Source organism: Pseudophryne corroboree (genome assembly GCF_028390025.1).
Source record: "Pseudophryne corroboree isolate aPseCor3 chromosome 3 unlocalized genomic scaffold, aPseCor3.hap2 SUPER_3_unloc_3, whole genome shotgun sequence".
In the NCBI taxonomy this organism is placed as follows: Eukaryota; Metazoa; Chordata; class Amphibia; order Anura; family Myobatrachidae; genus Pseudophryne; species Pseudophryne corroboree.
Window position 1 is genome coordinate 4856439 of NW_026967519.1, and position 20394 is coordinate 4876832.

General features: G+C 47.8%; 2 protein-coding genes across 3 annotated transcripts in view; one reads left to right on the top strand and one right to left on the bottom strand.

Annotated features, from left to right (window-relative positions):
- LOC134984009 (uncharacterized) overlaps positions 1-20394 on the bottom strand; it is a 202211-nt gene that overhangs the window by 94475 nt on the left and 87342 nt on the right. The window contains exons 7-9 of the mRNA XM_063949667.1: positions 18405-18937; positions 6343-6810; positions 5404-5580 (exon numbers count right to left, since the gene is read on the bottom strand). Coding sequence (XP_063805737.1) covers positions 5404-5580; positions 6343-6810; positions 18405-18937 — 1178 coding nt within the window. The remainder of the gene's footprint in view (positions 1-5403; positions 5581-6342; positions 6811-18404; positions 18938-20394) is intronic.
- LOC134983933 (gastrula zinc finger protein XlCGF26.1-like) overlaps positions 1-20394 on the top strand; it is a 41344-nt gene that overhangs the window by 14609 nt on the left and 6341 nt on the right. The window lies entirely within an intron of this gene.

The following is a 20394-nucleotide window of genomic DNA, read 5'->3' on the forward strand; positions in this document are numbered from 1 at the left end:
TTATCTCATACATCAGGAGCCATCAGCCCCTATTATACTTCTGCTCTCCTCCTCACATCATGTCACTGTGTGTTACCAGCCCAGAGATCTGACTATTCTCCTCCCCACACTCTCTGGTGTATCTCATACATCAGGAGTCATCAGTCCCTATTATACTACCCGCTTTCCCCCTCACATCATGTCACTGTGTGTTACCATCCCAGAGATCTGACCAGTCTCCTCCCCACACTCTCTGGTGTATCTCATACATCAGGAGTCAACAGCCCCTATTATACTCCTGCTCTCCCCTCACATCATGTCACTGTGTGTTACCAGCCCAGAGATCTGACCAGTCTCCTCCTCACACTCTCTGGTGTATCTCATACATCAGGAGTCAACAGCCTCTATTATACTCCTGCTCTCCCCTCACATCATGTCACTGTGTTACCAGCCCAGAGATCTGACCAGTCTCCTCCCCACACTCTCTGGTGTATCTCATACATCAGGAGTCAACAGCCTCCTATTATACTCCTGCTCTCCCCTCACATCATGTCACTGTGTGTTACCAGCCCAGACATCTGACCAGTCTCCTCCCCACACTCTCTGGTGTATCTCATACATCAGGAGTCAACAGCCTCTATTATACTCCTGCTCTCCCCTCACATCATGTCACTGTGTTACCAGCCCAGAGATCTGACTAGTCTCCTCCCCACACTCTCTGGTGTATCTCATACATCATCACAGAAGATGTTACCAAGGTGAAGCCATCATCAATAGGAAGAGATGCCGTGTGACATCCCTCTGCTCTACCACATGTGATGTTATTTGTTATCCTCTATCTGGGCTTCCACATGTTGGCACATTAATAACACTGCTCAACCAAGTAAAAAAAAATTCTCTGCATCTGACATGTGAAATTGTTTTTTCCCTAATTTGGGGATGACGAATTCAGTGAAAAAATCAGATTTTCTCTATTATGTCACACTTATTAGATACACACTGATAACAAGTGGTAATAGTTATATCTGAAAACTGTAAGATAAGGGAAAATTACAATTTATCTCTGTAAAGAAATGTAGTACTAATAAAACTACAGAAACACTCAAAAAACTGCAGAAACTAAATATCAGATACTCGTAACAATCGAAATTAGCCATAATGTAATTGTTAATAAAAGATAAAATGTAAAGTCCCATTGCTTTAGGGAAATAGGATGTTGACTTTTTCCGTTTGTACGTTGTCTCATTGGAACCAGCAGTAGTCCCCCATCATTGAAAGTCCCCGTCCATGGCAGCGATGCTCCTTTGTCAGAATGTCTTGGTGAAAACGTTCTCCCTGTTCAACTTACATTACCCAGGTTGTGCAGAAATAAGTCTAGATGGAGGAAAAGGGAATCTACAGTGACATTCTACAGTCTATGTTCTTCTAGTTGTCCAATAGGTCATTCACAATGGACACGTAGTCGGCCTCTCTTCTGTTCCCTAAGAATCTGCGCACCGCAGCCTTGAAGGAGGACCAAGCAGCAGACTCGGTTTCTGTCACTTGTCAAATGTCTACAGTCCTCCTGGTTTGAACAGTTAAGGACGGTAGAAGACAAGTACCTCACGTGGAAGACGGTGATGTTACTGGCCCTGGCTTCTGCTAGGCGTGTCTCAGAATTGGGGGCCTTATTGTGTAAAAGTCCATACTTGGTCTTTTATGAAGACAGAGCAGAGCTCCGGACTAAGCAGCAGTTCCTGCTGAAGGTTGTCTCTGCGTTCCATCTGAACCAACCTATTGTGGTTTCATCAGGTTCTGGAATCTCTGCCTCTCCGGAGGCGTTGGTTGCTGTGCGAGCCTTGAAGTAAAGGACGCCTCGGTTCCGGAAAACGGATTCCCTGTTTGTGCTTTATGATGCACAGAAAAAGCGTTACCCTGCTTCTAAGCAGTCCAGTGCTCATTGGATTAGGTTGACTATCCAACAGGCCTATGTGTCGGCAGCCCTACCTGTTCCACAGTCTCTGAAGGCCCACTCTACAAGATTGGTGGGGGTCTTACTGGGCGGCTGGTTGGGGAAGAACACCTTTGTGAAGTTATACAGGTTTGATACCCTGAACAAAGAGTATACTAGTTTGGGCAGGCGGTGCTGCAGACGTCTCCGCACATTTCCACCCATTCTGGAAGCTTTGGGACATCCCCATCGAACGAAGACCCCAGTATCCCTTATGGATGCTAGATAAATAGGATTTTAAATTGCCTATCGGTAAATCCTTTTCTCGTAGTCCATAAGGGATACTGGGGCCACTTAGTACGATGGGGTATAGATGGGGTCCTGCTGGCTCCTCCCCTCTGTCCCCCCTCATTCCGCCAGTCTAGGTAAAACTGTGCCCGAAGGAGAATGGGCATACTTGAGAGAAGGAACATAACAATAGCGAGTGGTGAGATTTGCACACCACAACATAACAGACCAGCAACAGCTGTACAGGTAAATTTTTACAAAAGAAAAACATGCAGAAAAGTCAACGCACTGAGGCGGGAGCCCAGTGTCCCTTATGGACTACGAGAAAAGGGTTTACCGGTAGGCAATTAAAATCCTATTTTTATCAAGACGCCAATAGGCTTTTTGTCTTTTTGGTGTGATCTTAGATCATACATAACAAAGGTTATCAGGTTGGTTTACACACTCACAAGTTTTAGCGGAGGAGCTGGATGCGTTCATAACGGTGGCTTGGAAACATCCGGATGCAAAATTTCAGGTATCAAAGAAAATGTTGTCTTCCTATCCTTTTCCCGCAGATAGCAGGAAGCGTTATGAGACCTCTCCGATTATGGATCCTTCGGTGTCTCATCTGTCCAAGTAGACAGTTCTGCCGGTTCCTGGAGCGACTTCGCTGAAGGAAGCGTCGGATAGGAAGTTGGAAACCACCTTGAAGACTATTTACTCGGCGGCGGGGGTGTTACATCGCCGGCGCAGGTAGGTTGTTGGGTCAACAAGGCCGTGGAAGCTTGGGCGGAACAATTGTCCTCTGGACTTCGTGATGATTTGCCTGCAGATCAACTGATACAGTTGGCGGAACACATCCGCGAATCAGCCCTTTATCTTTGCGAGGCTTCCAAGGACATCTGTATCCTCGGAGCTAGGATTTCCGCTTTAGCAATTTCGGCCCGCAGAGCTCTCTGGCTGCGGCAGTGGCAGGCGGATACGGAGTCCAAAAGGGCAGCAGAAGCGTTGCCCTTTACGGGAGAGGTCCTGTTTGGTAAGGATCTGGATGCCTGGATTTCTCAGGCCACTGGAGGTAAGTCGACTTATCTTCCTTCTGCTGCTCCAGCCTCTCGCAGGCCCTATAGGGGTCCCTCCTTTCGATCCTTTCGTGCCCCTTCCAGGTTTCAAAGCCAGGCCGGGGGAGAAGTTTCCGTCTCCCGTGGCCATAAAGGTAGAGGCAGAGGTTCCACAGCCTCAACCCAGTCAGCAGTTAAGTCCTCCACCGCCTGACGGGCTTCCCTCCCACCTGGGAGACCACAGGGTGGGAGCTCGTCTGTGGGATTTCAGGGAGGCCTGGGTACAATCCTGTCCAGATGCTTGGGTCAGGGATCTCATAATTTGCGGTTACAAGCTCGATTTTCAAACCCGACTGCCTCAGCGTTTCTTCACCACGTGTTTACCAGTTTCCGATGACAGAAGAGTTGCCTTACAGGCAGCAGTCCAGAAGCTTCTATCCGCAAAGGTATTGATTCCTGTTCCCTCTCATCATCGGAAACAGGGCTATTACTCAAGCCTGTTTCTCGTACCAAAGCCGGACGGCTCGGTCAGGCCAATCCTGAACTTGAAAGATCTCAATCCGTTTTTGAGGGTGTGAAGATACAGGGTTCTTCTAATCACTCAGACATAGAGCCGATGAAACCAAAGTGATGGTTTATTTCTCACAGCACACAGGAATAGATAATTCACAGGAAACAGAAGTAAATATAGCCCAGAAACAGTATACCGGTAGCAGTCCAGATAGTAAGTCCCAGTAGAGGATTTAGGTCCACAGCAATTCCGTGCAGAAGTTCCAGATAAACAAGTCCATACAGCAGAACTATCACTGAGTCCACACAGCAGTGATAGCAGATTAGTCCATGCAGTAGTAAGTACATATAAGTCCACACAGCACTGTTGATGCGTTCCACAAGGTACCCTGGCAGAGAATCACCCCTTAGCCAAAGTCCTGCGACTAACATGCGGAGCTGACCTGCGCAACCTCTTTTAAAACCTTCCAAATGCCCATCATGCCGCGCTCACCTGGGGAGGAGACGCAGGTTCCTGATTGGTGGGACCCCACCTCAGGTATTTCCCTACTCCCTCCCACAGCTGGTCTTCTCCTGCTGACCACATGCTGGGTCAGGCTCCGTGATGTCTGTCAGAGACCAGGATGGAACAGAGGACAGTAAACAGAAGGGACAATGACAGGGAAATTGGATTAAGTCCTGATTGTCCCCTGTGGAGGAGAAGCTTCAAAGAGACATTACCTGGTCCTCAAATGTATTTCCTGTGTGACCATATAAGGATCATAGGATGGACTCAATAGGCATAGCAATGATAACCTGTAATAACCTCCTATCAGACTGGCATCCTCCTACAATAACATAACATGGCAGCACTAGGTGCCAGGTCACAGCCCACCTGTATTTACCTGGGTAAGATTATAGTACAGAATATATAGGCTAATGGATGAACACACACATGGGGTAATAGTGACACAAGCCAGAGAGACATGGGAACAGAAGGAATAAAAAGTACATTAAACGCTATAAAGATTGAAACACCACAAATACAGTATTAGCCCCTGCCTATATCTTTACATTTCCTTCCTCTACTTTTTGTTCCTCGTTCCGAAGTGTTGAGGAAACATTACCACCCAGGAGCAGTGAGTGCAGGGGAGAGAACATCATGCATGTCTGTACCACCTGAGTCCCACAGGGTGATGTCACACCAGACCCATGTGGTAAGAGGCAGTAGTGTTAAACAACCAGCAAGGACAATATTACAATATGACACATTCATTTTCACCAGCAGGGGATTTAGCAATTCAGATGTTGGGTATCCCCACTCCACAACATTGCAAACTTTTACACCCGGCCCACCTATTGGGTGTACTAATACCTGTGCCTCTGGCACAACGGGGCAGGGAGTACCTTCCACCTCCCCCCCTTGCACAAGGAACAGTGGCCTAAAGGCAGGCCAATGTTGGGGTTCTGCCCCCGGCACTTCCGCAACTCTGTCCAGTCCTTCCTTCCTCAAACCCCAACTAGGGGGCTGGCAAATTTCCGTACAGCACGTGGTCTCAATACCTAGTGCTGAGGATGGACCCTTCATCAGAAACAATTCAGCTGGTGGCTGCAGGGGAGTCACCAGCACAGGCTGGTCCTGTGCCAGCGCTCCCCCCTCAAAAGCCAGTATCTCACCTGCAGCTCCTTCTGCGCACACCTCCTCCTGGATAACCTCCTCCCCCGCCAGTCTGTGCGCTTGGTAGCTGGTGGGGTACCAGTCAGGGTTTTAACAACTGAAGCTTCCACAATTATCTCCACAACTTGCTCTTGCTCTGCAGATGGAAGGGGTGTGGGTGGCACTGTGCCTTCACCCTGGTAAAGGAGACAAGGTAACAAGCGGCATCTCCCAACCTCCACTTGATCTTTAGTTGCTTGGGCCTAGCTTAAGGCAGGCACATCCCTCGGCACATAGTTATAGTCCACAACACTTTCACAGGTATTACGGTGGTGCAACACATCCTTTTCTGGTTCCTGCTCTGATATTATGTTAACAGTCTCTACTACCAATGTCACTTTTGAATCACAGGGTACGTACCAGTATTCACATCGCAGCTCCTCATTCTCCAAATCATTAAAATGGAATAATCCTTCATAATCTTCTTGTGGAGTTAGGGTAGCAGGAGATGCACAGGGCATTTTCTCATCAGCCTTCCTCAGTGAAATGAATGGGGCTGCCGTTGCCAATCCATCGCGATGAGCCTCCCCCAGCTGAATAAGCTGGGCATCCTGGAGCAAAAGGCCATCCGTGACTGGTATGTTTGTAGTCGGGGAGTGGAACAATACTCCCCCATCCATGGTGATCTCTTGGGCACAGTCTTCATTGATTCCCTGGCAGCTGGTTACTAGGTCTACATCTTCCACCTCAGCAAAAGGGAAGGTGTAGCACAGCTCCTCCTGGGATGACTGTATTGTGGGCATAGCCTTCACTTCAGCGCTAGCCTCTCCCAGCATAGTACACCGGGCAACTGCTTCCCTTGGGTGTGGGAGAAGCTGTTGCAGACGGTGCCTTTCTGCATCCACCCTGCAACACTGGTCTAGCCATGCTGGGGTATCCAGGAGCCCCTGATCCATTGCCTCTTCCTCTGCCACAATGAAGCACTCCTCCAGACACTCCAGCTGTTCCCACACACTCATCCCTGGGCCGAGATGAATGATCCACGTCCGGTAATCGGTGAATGCTTTTGTTGGATCCCGCTGATCCTGGAGAATAAGCTGGAGGATTTCCCTGCGAGTGCAGAATTGGAAAGGGATGCCTCGCAGCTGGCATTCTGCTATCAGCTCCTCCATGCTCATTTCTTCCAATGTGGTTATGGGCCCCGTTGACAATGACTTTGCTCCCTTGGTAAAAGGCACTTGCAAGGCGGACCCCTCAGTCATCTGCACGGGTTGCAGCGGCGCCATTTTGGATATTTCCGCTGGCTCTAACCCAGAAGATAATTGATTCTGGACTTGCCCTTCAGCCTCAGAATATTGACTTCTCTGCATCATTTGGGTCACTGTAGCACTCACTTCCTCTGTGAATTCTACAAACTCTGGCTCCCCCTGCAGATTCCATGAGGCTGCCTCACTTTTACAGTGCAGGAATGCATCCCCCAGGTAACACAACTTGTCCTGTATGCTGGATACTCTCCAGCCACTGATCATCCGCCTAGCTTCATTCCAGTACTCCCAAATGTACTGCATCTTTATAGCACTCGATAACAGATCCGGCTTTCCAGCCTGCCGATACACCGACACACCTCCATCCACGAGCTCCACTGCCCTGGGAGACTTGAGGCGTTCATTTTCTTTCCTTGGAAACATTTTATTTTGCACAGGACTGACACCTGCTCACTTGTTACCACCTCACTGCAGATCCTCTTGCATTACATATGGCCTGTTCCTCTGTTCTCTGCTGGGCCTTCACGCTTCCTGCGGTCGTTGTTTGGTGTCTGAATGATCCCACTGCTGCCGCCAAATGTGAAGATACGGGGTTCTTCTAATCACTCAGACACAGAGCCGATGAAACCAAAGTGATGGTTTATTTCTCACAGCACACAGGAATAGATAATTCACAGGAAACAGAAGTAAATATAGCCCAGAAACAGTATACAGGTAGCAGTCCAGATAGTAAGTCCCAGTAGAGGATTTAGGTCCACAGCAATTCCGTGCAGAAGTTCCAGATAAACAAGTCCATACAGCAGAACTATCACTGAGTCCACACAGCAGTGATAGCAGATTAGTCCATGCAGTAGTAAGTACATATAAGTCCACACAGCACTGTTGATGCGTTCCACAAGGTACCCTGGCAGAGAATCACCCCTTAGCCAAAGTCCTGCGACTAACATGCAGAGCTGACCTGCGCAACCTCTTTTAAAACCTTCCAAATGCCCATCATGCCGCGCTCACCTGGGGAGGAGACGCAGGTTCCTGATTGGTGGGACCCCACCTCAGGTATTTCCCTACTCCCTCCCACAGCTGGTCTTCTCCTGCTGACCACATGCTGGTTCAGGCTCCGTGATGTCTGTCAGAGACCAGGATGGAACAGAGGACAGTAAACAGAAGGGACAATGACAGGGAAATTGGATTAAGTCCTGATTGTCCCCTGTGGAGGAGAAGTTTCAAAGAGACATTACCTGGTCCTCAAATGTATTTCCTGTGTGACCATATAAGGATCACAGGATGGACTCAATAGGCATAGCAATGATAACCTGTAATAACCTATCAGACTGGCATCCTCCTACAATAACATAACATGGCAGCACTAGGTGCCAGGTCACAGCACACCTGTATTTACCTGGGTAAGATTATAGTACAGAATATATAGGCTAATGGATGAACACACACATGGGGTAATAGTGACACAAGCCAGAGAGACATGGGAACAGAAGGAATAAAAAGTACATTAAACGCTATAAAGATTGAAACACCACAAATACAGTATTAGCCCCTGCCTATATCTTTACAGAGGGTATTCAAGTTCAAAATGGAGTCCCTTCAGTCTGTTATTGCGGGGTTGGAGCAAAACAAGTTTCTGGCATCCTTAGACATCAAGGATGCATACTTACATGTTCCCATTTGGCCTCCTCATCAGGCTTTTCTCCGATTCGCGATACAGGACGCTCATTTCCAGTTCCAGGCCCTTCCTTTCGGTCTCCCTTCTGCTCCCAGAGTGTTCAGAAAGGTCATGGCGGTCATGATGGCCCTACTTCGAAAGCAGGGTGTGGGATTCCTCGTACGGTTATACCTACTATGCTCCAGGCTAGAAAGTCAGTCACATCAGCTCACTACTACCGCATTTGGAAGGCTTATGTAGCCTGGTGTGAACGTCGAACGTTTTCTCCTTCAGTTTTTCGCTTGGTCCGTCTTCTCGGTTTTTTGCAGGCGGGTTTCTCGGCAGGACTACGACTGGGTTCACTAAAGGTGCAGGTCTCTGCTCTTTCGGTGTTCTTCCAGAAGAAATTAGCCTTGCTGCCGGAGGTTCAGACTTTCTTTCAGGGAGTTCTACGGATACAGCCTCCCTTTCGCCCTCCGACAGCACCATGGGACCTCAATCTGGTCCTCTCTTTTCTGCAGTCTTCGTTGTTCGGACCTCTGGAGTCGGTGGAGATGAAATATCTCACCTGGAAGGTGGTCCTTCTCCTGGCTCTGACTTCGGCCAGATGGGTGTCGGAACTTGGGGCTCTTTCTTGTCGACCACCTTTCCTGGTGTTTCATGCTGATAGGGACGAGCTCCGTACTCGCATGTCTTTTCTACCAAAGGTGGTGTCCGATTTTCACATCAACCAGCCACTTGTGGTTCCGGCCCTCTCGGGGAACTCTCCGGATTCGAGATCGTTGGACGTTGTCATGGCGCTCAAGATCTATGTGGATAGGACTTCGGCTATTCAAAAGTTGGACTCCTTATTTGTTCTATACGATGCTGCCCGCCGTGGTTGGCCGGCTTCTAAGCAGACTTTGTCCCGATGGATTAGGCTGACCATCAGACAAGCTTATTTGGTGGCTTCGCGAGAGCCTCCGTCTTCAATTTTGGCGCACTCTACGTGCTCTGTGGGACCCTCGTGGGCGGCTCCCCGCGGGGTCTCCATGATTTCTTTATGTCGTGCGGCAACTTGGTCGGGCCTACATATGTTTGTCAAGTTTTATAGGTTTGACACTTTTGCGGCCTCTGCGTCAAAGTTTTGCCGAGCGGTTTTACAGGACTCTCCGCGCTCTCCCTCCTGTCTTGGTAGCTCTGGGACGTCCCCATTGTAACTGCTCTCCAGTGTCCCCTAGTGGATGAAGGAGAAATCAGGAGTTTGGTACTTACTGATAAATCCCTTTCTCCTCTGATTCCACAGGGCCCACCCAGCGCTGTTTCCTCCATTTTTACTTCAGGGTTTGCAAGTCACTGTGTGACTGCTTGTTTTGTTCAGGTTAACCTTTTTTCTAATAGGTTTTCAGGTTTGTTTTTGGATTGTCCTGGTTTACAGGGCTTTGTTACCTCCTCTACGTTAACATTGGTCTGTTCCAGCTCTCCTTGGGCACAGTTTTACGTAGACTGGCTTGGAGGGGGGACATAGTAGGGGAGGAGCTAGCCACAGTGTTAGAGTTTTAAAGTGCCAGCTCCCAGTTACTGCCTACTATATCCCCATTGTAACTGCTCTCCAGTGTCCCCTGTGGAATCGGAGAAAGGGATTTATCGGTAAGTACCAAAATCCTGATTTCTGCATTGTACAATGTGACTATGTGTGTGTGTGTATATATAGCTGCTGTGTGACCTCCATTTCGTGTATCTCAGATTGCTATCCCTATATTCTGTAACCTGAGGGGGTTAAGTGCATCAGGGTTATATTTAATATAGGTGTTTCACAAGATAAACTTATTGTGTATTTTTCTCTGTGATTTTTAGTCACCATATACCTCTGGAACTCTCTGTTTGTGCTAATACACTACACAGGGAGTTCTTGTCAGGTGTTGTGCTGCTGATATTGTACTGTGTTGCCTTGAATTGAGCTTGCAGATATGTCAGCTGCAAGGGGCGACGGAGCTGGGGCTGATCCCACATTGCGTGGTGGTGATGCTGCAGACACGTTTGAGGGAAATATAGCAGCAGAGGGTTCAGGTTCTGGGTGTTCCTTACCCACCAGTGTGACCGTAGCAATGGGGTTCAAAAAGATCCACCTTGGACTACTATCTCCACGTTATTGAATATACTGGTAACTAGACTTACGCCCCCTATCGGACCTCCTGTGCTGGTACAACCGCTTACGGTCCCTGCAGTTAATCCGCCATGGGCAGATCAACTGTCCACTCAGTTACAGCAATTGAACCAATCACTGAATAAACAGAAATCTCACCCTTGTCGGCCTAAGACCTAGGGGTCCTCTAAGAGGGCCATTATTTCCTTACAATCCACCAACATCCCAGACACCTCGACTGACGAGGATGGCATATATACTGACCACACAGACACTGATTCTGATGGGGAATCTGTTTCACAGGTGGATGTTCCTGACTTATTGGAGGTTATCAGGTTAATCCTTCAAATTACTGATGACCCAGAGCCTGATACTGCCCCTAAGAAACCGGACAGATTTAAACGTCAGAAAATGGTTAAACAAGTTTTACTTCACTCTGACCATTTAGTTGACATACGTCAGGAATCCTGGGAAAATCCAGTAAAGAAATTCACGCCTCACAAGAAGATGCTGGCTCGCTATCCCCTCGCGGCGGAGTGAAGTAAAAATTGGGAGACACCCCCGCCAGTGGATTCGAGGTGGCGTGGCTGGTGGTATCCTCAGCTCTGCCTGTAACTACCGTCGCGTATCTAAAAGAACCGATGGATAAGCGCGTGGAGGGTTGTTTAAAGGCAATTTACACCCTAGCTGGTGCTGCGCATCGGCCTACCATTGCAACGACATGGGCTGCAGAGGCTATTGAAGCGTGGGCTCAGGAGTTGGAAGCTGAGCTGCCTTCTAACGTTTCTGATCATGCTAGACAATGTCTGTCGTATATTGTCACAGCTTCTCATTACATTAAGGAGGTGGCTTCTGATGCCGGTATTCTGGCGGCCAAGGCTTCTACTACGTCCATTTTGGCTCTCCGGATTCTCTTGTTGCGGTCCTGGTCTGTTGATCTGGACTCTAAAAAACCCTGGAGGTGCTCCTTTTTCGGAGAATACCTCAACAATATAGTGGCTGACTAAGCTTCTGCTAAAACAGCTTGTCTACCTAGTACTGCTCCTTCGGTACCGAAGGATAAGAGTACTTCCTTTCACTTTTTTCATCCTTCAGGGAAAGCAAAGGATCAAGCATACCCAAAATCAGGCTCGCACTTCCAAACCCTCTAAGCCCAAACCCAACCGGGCCTGGGCTGGCCATCAGCCTGCTTCCAAAACTGACAAGCCTGCTGCATGACGGGGCGGGCCTCCCTCTGGGAGATCCCAGGGTGGGGGGACAACTTCTAGGTTTTACCCAGGAATGGTTGAAGACCACTTAAGACGTCTGGGTACGGGAAGTCGTCACTCGAGGTTACGCTGTATCTTTCAAGTATCGTCCCACTCATCGATTTTGACTGACAGACGTCCCTTTGGATCAGGTGAAGGCAAACACTCTTCATTCCGTGGTACAGTCCCTCCTTATAATAATAATAATAATAATAATAATAATAATAATAATTTTATTTATATAGCGCTCTTTCTCCAATAGGACCCAAGGCGCTTAACAGATACATAGCATAATATAGTACAGAAAATAATGAAGTACATTTTCATAAAATACAGAAGCATGGAGATACTAAAGGGACATTATGGAAATGCTTGAGTAAACAGGAAAGTCTTGAGTCTACTTTTGAAGGATTCTATAGTTGGGGCCTCTCGCACTGTGCGGGGAAGTGAGTTCCATAGAGTCGGAGCCGCATGACTAAAAGCTCGACCCCCAGATGAATTATGGGAGATTCTAGGTACTGCTAAAAGTCCTTCATCTACAGATCGCAGTAATCGAGTGGGGCAGTATGGGGTCAGTAGCTGCTTCAGGTACTTTGGGCCTTGGTCATGTAGTGCTTTGAAACTCAGTAAGCCAATCTTGAAGATGATTCGCCATCGTACAGGCAGCCAGTGAAGGGAGTAGAGGATGGGTGTTATGTGGCTAGAACGGGGCTGGTTGGTTAATAGCCTGGCAGCTGTGTTTTGCACCAGCTGTAAGCGCTGCAATTCTTTTGCTGGTAGACCAAGGTAGAGGGCATTACAGTAGTCTAAACGAGATGATACAAATGCATGTATGACTTTTGGCATATCATCTGAGGGAATTAAGTGCTTGATTCTGGCTATGTTCCTCAGGTGAAAGAATGAGGATTTGATTGTGGCTGATATCTGATGTTTAAGTGTCAAGCCACCATCCAGGACAACGCCAAGATTCCGCACACGATCACTGGTCTGTAATTCTGAATCCCCGAGTGTAAGTCCAGTTGGTTGGCTATGCTGCAGTCTTGTCCTTTGATGTTGCGGTCGTATCATAAGGACCTCTGTTTTATCCGGGTTCAGTCGCAGCCAACTGGCGCTCATCCACTCCAGTAGTTCAGCTAGACAGCCATTTAGGGTTGCTATTGGGTTATCAGTGCCCGGAGCAAAGGACAAGTACAGTTGTGTATCATCTGCATAGCAGTGGTAGACCAGGCCATGGCGCCTGATTATTTTGCCCAATGGGAGCATGTATACTGCAAAAAGCATGGGGGATAGTATAGAACCTTGTGGGACACCACATGGCAATGGCACTGGTGGTGATGAGTATAATCCAGATGATACTCTCTGTGACCTGCCTGTGAGAAATGATTTGAACCAGCTTAGAACTGTGCCATCCAGACCACAGAAATGTATCAGTCGCTCAATCAGAAGCCCATGGTCCACGGTATCAAATGCTGCCGAGAGATCCAGAAGGATTAATATTGAACAGTCACCTCTGTCTTTTGCCATCAGAAGATCATTTAACACACACACCAGGGCTGTTTCAGTGCTATGTCTTCTCCTGAATCCTGATTGAAATGGATCATAAATATCATGGGTTGTCAGGCGGGTTTCCAGTTGATTTGCAACGACTTTCTCAATAACCTTTCCTAGGAAAGGAAGGTTTGATACCGGTCTGTAGTTGGTCATGCAGTCGGGATCTAAATTAGGTTTTTTAAGAAGCCGGTCTAACAATTGCTTCCTTTAGGGGTCCAGGAAAAATGCCTGTCTGCAGAGAGCATTGAACAATTTTTGTAAAGACAGGACCAATTATATCCATACAACCTATTAGAAGCTTGGTTGAGGCTGGGTCCAGATCACAGGTGGTGGGACGCAAAATCCGAGCAATTTCAGCAGTGTCCTTTACATCCACTGGATCAAAGCTGGTCCATGAAGGCAGGTAGCTTATATTGGCAGGCTTTGTAGTTTGGCACTCCTTTGATGGCACTGTGGAGATTCCAGCCCGGATGGTGGATATTTTATCTGCAAAGAAGTTTGCAAACTCGTTGCATCTTGCCTGGGAGAGGGTCTCGTCAGTCTGCAGGCATGCTGGCTTGCAAAGCATCTCCACTGTGCGGAAAAGTTGAGCTGGCCTATTGTTTGCTGCTGTGATCTCATTTGACAGGAACTGTGCTTTCTTACGAGTGATTGTCGATTGATATTCTACGTTATGCTTTATTAGTTTTATTTTGTCATCCACTAGGTTAGTCTTCCTCCATCGTCTTTCCAGTCTACGCCCCCTTTTCTTGAGCTCACTAACACTGTTGTCGAACCATGGAGCTTGACGTTGTGGTTTGCGAGGTCTTATACGCACAGGGGCGATAATATCAATTGCAGCCATAACATCCCTATTATAATAACGGACTAGGGAACAGGGATCTTCACAGGCACCCAGTATAGCAGAGAGATCCAGATTTGCTGCAAGAGCCTGGGGAGTCATACCCCTCCTTGGACGATACCTGGTCAACTCCACGGGCAGAGATCTTAATTGAGGGGTTGCAACTGAGAACCAGAGGGAATAGTGGTCTGACCAGATGACTGGGTTTATTTTTAGGTCAGTGACTTCTAATCCAATCTGAAAGACAAGGTCCAGAGTGTGACCGCTTTTATGTGTGGCAGAAGGAATGACCTGTGTGAAGCCCAGACCATTCATTGTGCACAGGAGGTCTTGGCCAAGGCGTGAGAGCTCATCATCCACCCATGCATTGAAATCCCTGAGGATGAGCCATCTTTGATGTTCCAGAACCAGGCCAGCGACAGTGTCTGCAACTTCTTGCAGAAATATCTTTCCATCTCCAGGTGGCCGGTAAATGAGAAGTACTCTGAAACCTAATCCTGTTGAACTCCGGGCAGCAATGCACTCAAATGAGCGAGTAGTTTCAATAGGGTGGACCCTAAGTTTAATTTCTGTTTTGAAGCAGATAGCCACCCCTGCGGTCCAGTCTTGGGTTGTGGATGACAGAGTAGTTTGTTGGTACTGCAGCCTCCAATATAGGTGCTGCATTTTCATATAGCCAGGTCTCTGTAATACAGGCTAGATCTGCAGATTCAATAAGGTCAGCAATTGTTGCAGTCTTGTTTCTTATAGATCTGGCATTACAAAGGACTGACCTGATTGGGCATACCAGGGGGCCTTCAGTTTTGTTTATGTTAAGTGCAGGAGCTCTGGGTATGGGGGTCACAAAGTGAGAGTTGACAGTTCTGTCCTTCCAAACACAGGCCCGTCTTTTGGGTATCACTTCTATTTGATTGTTCTTTGAGTATGGGGGTGAGCAGGTGGGCAAAGGACTTAGATGGTTACCGGGGGAAATACATTTCCGGCTTTGCTCGCTTCCCACAAATGCGCCAGTGTTTTCTTTTTAAAATGCCAAGGGATTGGAGAATAGAAGCCTGTGATGGTGTGATAGGAACTGCAGAATGTGGTGGGCGGAGTGAAAGAATGAAGCTGAAGCAATACGTATACATTTGGTCATCAATGACAGCTTACTATAAATTTGAGCTGCATATGATGATGAGAGAGGGAGAGAAAGCAGTGGTTTTTTTGTCTTGTTTTTTTTTTTTTTCCTTTTTGTGTTTTGTTTTCCCCCAATTCGGTATGTGATCCAAAATGATAATAGGATTATGAACAAAGTTATTGCTATAACCTATTGTGTATATTTGAAGCAAGTAATAAATAAAATAACTGCTGATTTAGTCAATTATCCTAGGATAGGCAGCCTTTTGGAAAGGTGTTAGAAGCCAATTCCTACTGTGTAGGTGTGAAAAGTCTCAGTGTGAGAGGCCTTTGAAGTAGATTTTTTTTTTTTTTTTTTGTGGGGGTAGTGATAACGTGTCCTGGAAATGGATCCTGATTTTAAACAGTGAGCCTTCAGCAATTCAGAGCCTGAATATACTGATATTAGTAGATTAATGCAATAAGTCAGTTATTTGTTGCTCAGAGAACAGAGGTGGATGATGTCTAAGTGAGGGGCTGGATGTAGCCAAAGATAGGTTATAATCCACAGTACCTTATCTGGGTAATGTCCAATGCAGAGTACAGCAGCTGCTAAACTGAAGGATTTCTCAGTGGAGATATGCAGAGGATTCAGTCCAGGATTTAATCCAGTGTGTATCTCAGCGCAGGAATGCAATCCGTTGGTTTTGATGAAATGTCCGCGTAGAGTAGTACAAGTTCAAGGTAAGTCCTTGGATATTTATGATGATTCATAGGTCAGTTGTGGTGAATTTAAGCTGTTTTATGGAGATGATCAGTAGCATACAAAAGGTGAGGCAGCCATCTTGGGCGCCATATCTGTCCTTGACACAGGAGTGGTAGTACAGGTGCCTCTGGCTCAGAGAGGCAAGGGGGGTACTATTCACCGCTGTTCCTAGTCCCGAAACCGAATGGGTCATCCCGGCCCATTCTCAACCTCAAGTCCTTGAACAAATTTGTGAGGGTCTCCATATTTCGTATGGAAACTCTTCGCTCTATTGTTCTGGCCATGGACCCTGGGGATTTTATGGTCTCCCTAGATATACAGGATGCTTACCTGCATGTTCCCATTGCAATGTCGCATCAGCAGTACCTGAGGTTTGCGGTTGACAACCTCCATTACCAATTTCGGGCGTTACCTTTTGGTTTGACCACAGCTCCGCGAGTCTTCACCAAGGTAATGGCAGTAATGACGGCTGTATTCCGCCGTCAAGGGATCAGGATCCTGACGGGCCGCCCAAGAAGGTCCAACAGACCGAGTAGAATGGGCCTTGATAGCAGCAGGAACTGGGAGTCCAGCCAGCGCATAAGCTTGTGCAATCACCATTCTAATCCATCTGGCCAAGGTTTGCTTATTCGCATGCCAGCCACGTTTGTGAAAACCAAAAAGTACAAAAAGAAAATCTGATCTCCTGATAGAGGCAGTCCTTTCTACATATATACGGAGAGCCTGTACCACATCCAAAGATTGCTCTTTGGAGGACAAACCAGGAGAGATAAAGGCTGGAACCATAATCTCTTGGTTAAGGTGGAAAGAGGACACCACCTTAGTTAGATAACCACGGAGAGTTCTAAGAACTGCCCGGTCACTGTGAAAAATCAGAAAGGGTTGATGACAGGACAAAGAGCCTAAGTCAGACACCCTCCTAGCAGAGGCAATAGACAACAGAAAAATGACCTTAAGCGGAAGGCATTTAAGGTCCACAGACTCAAGAGGTTCAAACAGAGACTCTTGAAGGGCAGTAAGGACAACAGACAGATCCCATGGAGCCACAGGAGGGACATAGGGAGACTGAATCTGTAGTACACCCTGAGTGAATGCATGAACATCAGGAACAGATACAATTTTTCGCTGAAATTACACCGACAAGGCAGAAATGTGAACCTTGAGGGAGGCCAGGCGAAGTCCTAAATCCAGGCCTTGTTGCAAAATAAACAGTCTGGAAGTACTAAACTTGTATGCATCGTAATTCTTAGCAGCACACCAGGTGAAGTAAGAATTCCAGGCCCTATAATAAATCAGTGCAGAAGCCTTCAACATAGTTTGAATAACCGCCTTAAAAAATCCTTTGGCCCTTAGGAGTGAAGCTTCAAGAGCCACGCCGTCAAAGCCAGTCTGGCCAGGTCCTGGTAAACACAAGGGCCCTGAACGAGGAGGTCTGAGCATTGAGGAAGTAGAAGAGTACGCTCGATGGAGAGACCCTGCAGGTCTGAGAACCAATGCCGTCTGGGCCACGCTGGAGTGACTAGAAGCAGTATTCCTCCTTCCTGCTTAAACTTCCGTAGTAACCTGGGCAGTAGTGACACTGGAGGGAATATGAATAGCAGCCGAAAGTTCTATGGAATTGCCAGTGCATCCACGTACACTGCTTGAGGATCCCTTATCCTTGCTTCGAAGACCGGAACCTTGTGATTGTGTCGAGACGCCATCAGGTCTACATCTGGTAGACCCCTCTTGTCCACAAGGAGTTGGAAGACCTCCGGATGAAGACTCCACTCCCCGGCGTGTACGTCCTGATGACTGAGGAAGTCCGCTTCCCGGTTGAAGACCCACGGAATGAACACTGCCAATATTGCTGGCAGATGGCGTTCCACCCATCAAAGAATTTTAGACACTTTCATCATTTCTATTCGGCTTCTAGTGCAGCCTTGATGATTTATGTACTCCACCGTGGTGGCGTTGTCTGATTGTACTTGAACAGGCCTGTTCTGTACGAAAGGCAGGGCCAGTGTCAATGCATTGAACACTGCCCGCAATTCCAGAATGTTTATCGGGAGGAGAGATTCCTCCCTGGTCCACCGACCCTGGAGAGAGTGTTGCTCCAACACCGCGTCCCAACCCCGCAGACTGGCATCTGGCGTTAGGAGGACCCAGTTGGAGATCCAGAAGGGACGGCCCCTGCTCAATTGTTGGTCCTGTAGCCACGAACTCAGTGACAGACGAACCTCCGGCGTCAAGGAGATCATTTGAGACGTGATCCGGTGAGGCAGGCGTCACACTTGGAAAGGATTAACCTCTGTAGAGGGTGGGAATGAAATTGAGCGTACTCTACCATGTCGAAAGTTGACACCATGAGGCCTAGTACTTGCATCGCCGAGTGTATCGACACTCTTTGGCGAGAGAGGAAGCATCTGATTCTGGACCTTCTCTGGAGACAAGAACAAACGTTGGTTGTGTGTGTCCAGTAATGCCTCCAAGCGCACCATGCTCTGAGCAGGGACCAGCGAGGATTTCTTCCAGTTGATGAGCCACCCGTGGGCATGTAGAAATTGGACAATGAGTTCCAGATGACGGAGGAGAACCTCTGTGGAGTTCGCCAGGATCAACAAGTCGTCCAGATACGGCAGGATCCTGATACCCTGACGGCGGAGAAAGGCCGTCATGGCCGCCATGACCTTGGTGAAGATCCGAGGAACCGTGGTCAGTCCGAAAGGCAAGGCTTGGAACTGATAATGAAGGTTGCCAATAGCAAACCGTAGATATTGCTGATGCGACTTGGCAATAGCTATGTGTAGGTAAGCATTTTGAATGTCCAGGGATACCATATAATCCTTGTGTTCCAAAGCCAGTACAATAGAGTGCAAAGTTTCCATATAGAATTTGCACACCCTCACAAATTTGTTCAAGGATTTGAGGTTGTGTATAGGCCGGGAGGATCCATTTGGCTTCGGAACTAGAAACAGCATCGAATAGTGTCCCCTGCCTCTCTGAGACAGAGGCACCGGCACTATCACTCCTGTATCCAGGAGGGATTGGACAACCAAATGTAGAGTTTGTGATTTTAATGGATCCGAAGGGATAACTGTTGAGCAAAACTGGCGAGGGGGACGTTTCTTGAAAGAGATTGCGTTCCCGTTAGAGACCACTTCCTGCACCCAGGCGTCCGAAGTGGTCTTTAACCATACCTGGGCGAACTGCTGAAGCCGGCCTCCCACCCTGGGGTCATGCAGCAGGCTTGTCCGGTTTGGAAGCAGGCTGACGGGCGGCCCAAGAACGTTTAGGATTTGGAAGTGCGAGCTTGTCTCGGGTATGCCTGACCCTTTGCTTTACCTGGAGGTCGAAAGGAACAAAAAGTAGTACTCTTACTCTTTGGAACCGAAGGATTAGTACTTGGGAGAAATGCAGTCTTGGCCGACGCCAAGGTGGTCACAATCTTGTTCAGATCATCTCCAAATAGTACATCTTCCTTAAAAGGGAGTACCTCCATGGTATTCTTAGAGTCCAGGTCCACCGACCACGACCATAACCACAGAATCCGGCGAGCCAGGATAGACGTAGAATATACCATGGCAGCCATTACGCCTGCATCAGAGGCCGCCTCCTGAATAAAGTGGGAGGCTGTGTTAAAATAGGACACATATTGTGTGGCAGTGTCAGAAAAATTCAGAGGTAGCTCTTCCTCAATTGCTTGAACCCAGGCTTCAATGCCTTTTGCAGCCCAAGAGGCTGCCATAATGGGTCTATGTACAGCACCTGTAAGAGTGTAAATAGACTTCAAACAACCCTCCACATGCTTATCCGTCGGTTCCTTCAAAGAGGTGAGGGTGGTGACAGGCAGAGTAGACGGGCTACATGTGAGTCCACTGGTGGCGGGGTTTCCCACTTGTTACTTAAGTCCGCAGAGATAGGGTAACGAGCTAGCATCTTTTTTAGACAGGGAAAATGTCTTTCCTGGAGAAGACCAGGATTCCTGACGTATGTCTATGAAATGGTCAGAATGTGGTAAGACTAATTTAGTAACCTTCTGACGTTTGAACTTATCAGGTTCCTTAGTCGTATCAGGAGGGCCAGTACCGTCGTCAATCTGAAGAATCAGCCTGATAGCCTCCACTAGGTGAGGAACATCAACCTGTGTTGTAGAATCTTCATCAGAAGCAGCGGAATCAGCATCTGATGGATCAGTATGTTCCCCATCCGAATCGGAAGACTCATCCGAAATATTGGTGGATTGTGAGAAATGGCCCGCTTAGAGGACCCTTTGGTCCCAGTAGGGCGAGGGTTCGTTTTTTGTTTAACCAAGGACTGATTTAATTGCTGTAACTGGGTTGACAGAGTATCCGCCCATGGTGGATTAACTCCAGGGACAATATGTGGCTGTAATGGCACATGAGGTCCCACAGGGGGCGCAAGTCTTGTTACAAGCGCAGTCAGCATATTTGAAAATGCAGCCCAAGGTGGATCTGCCACAGGTGC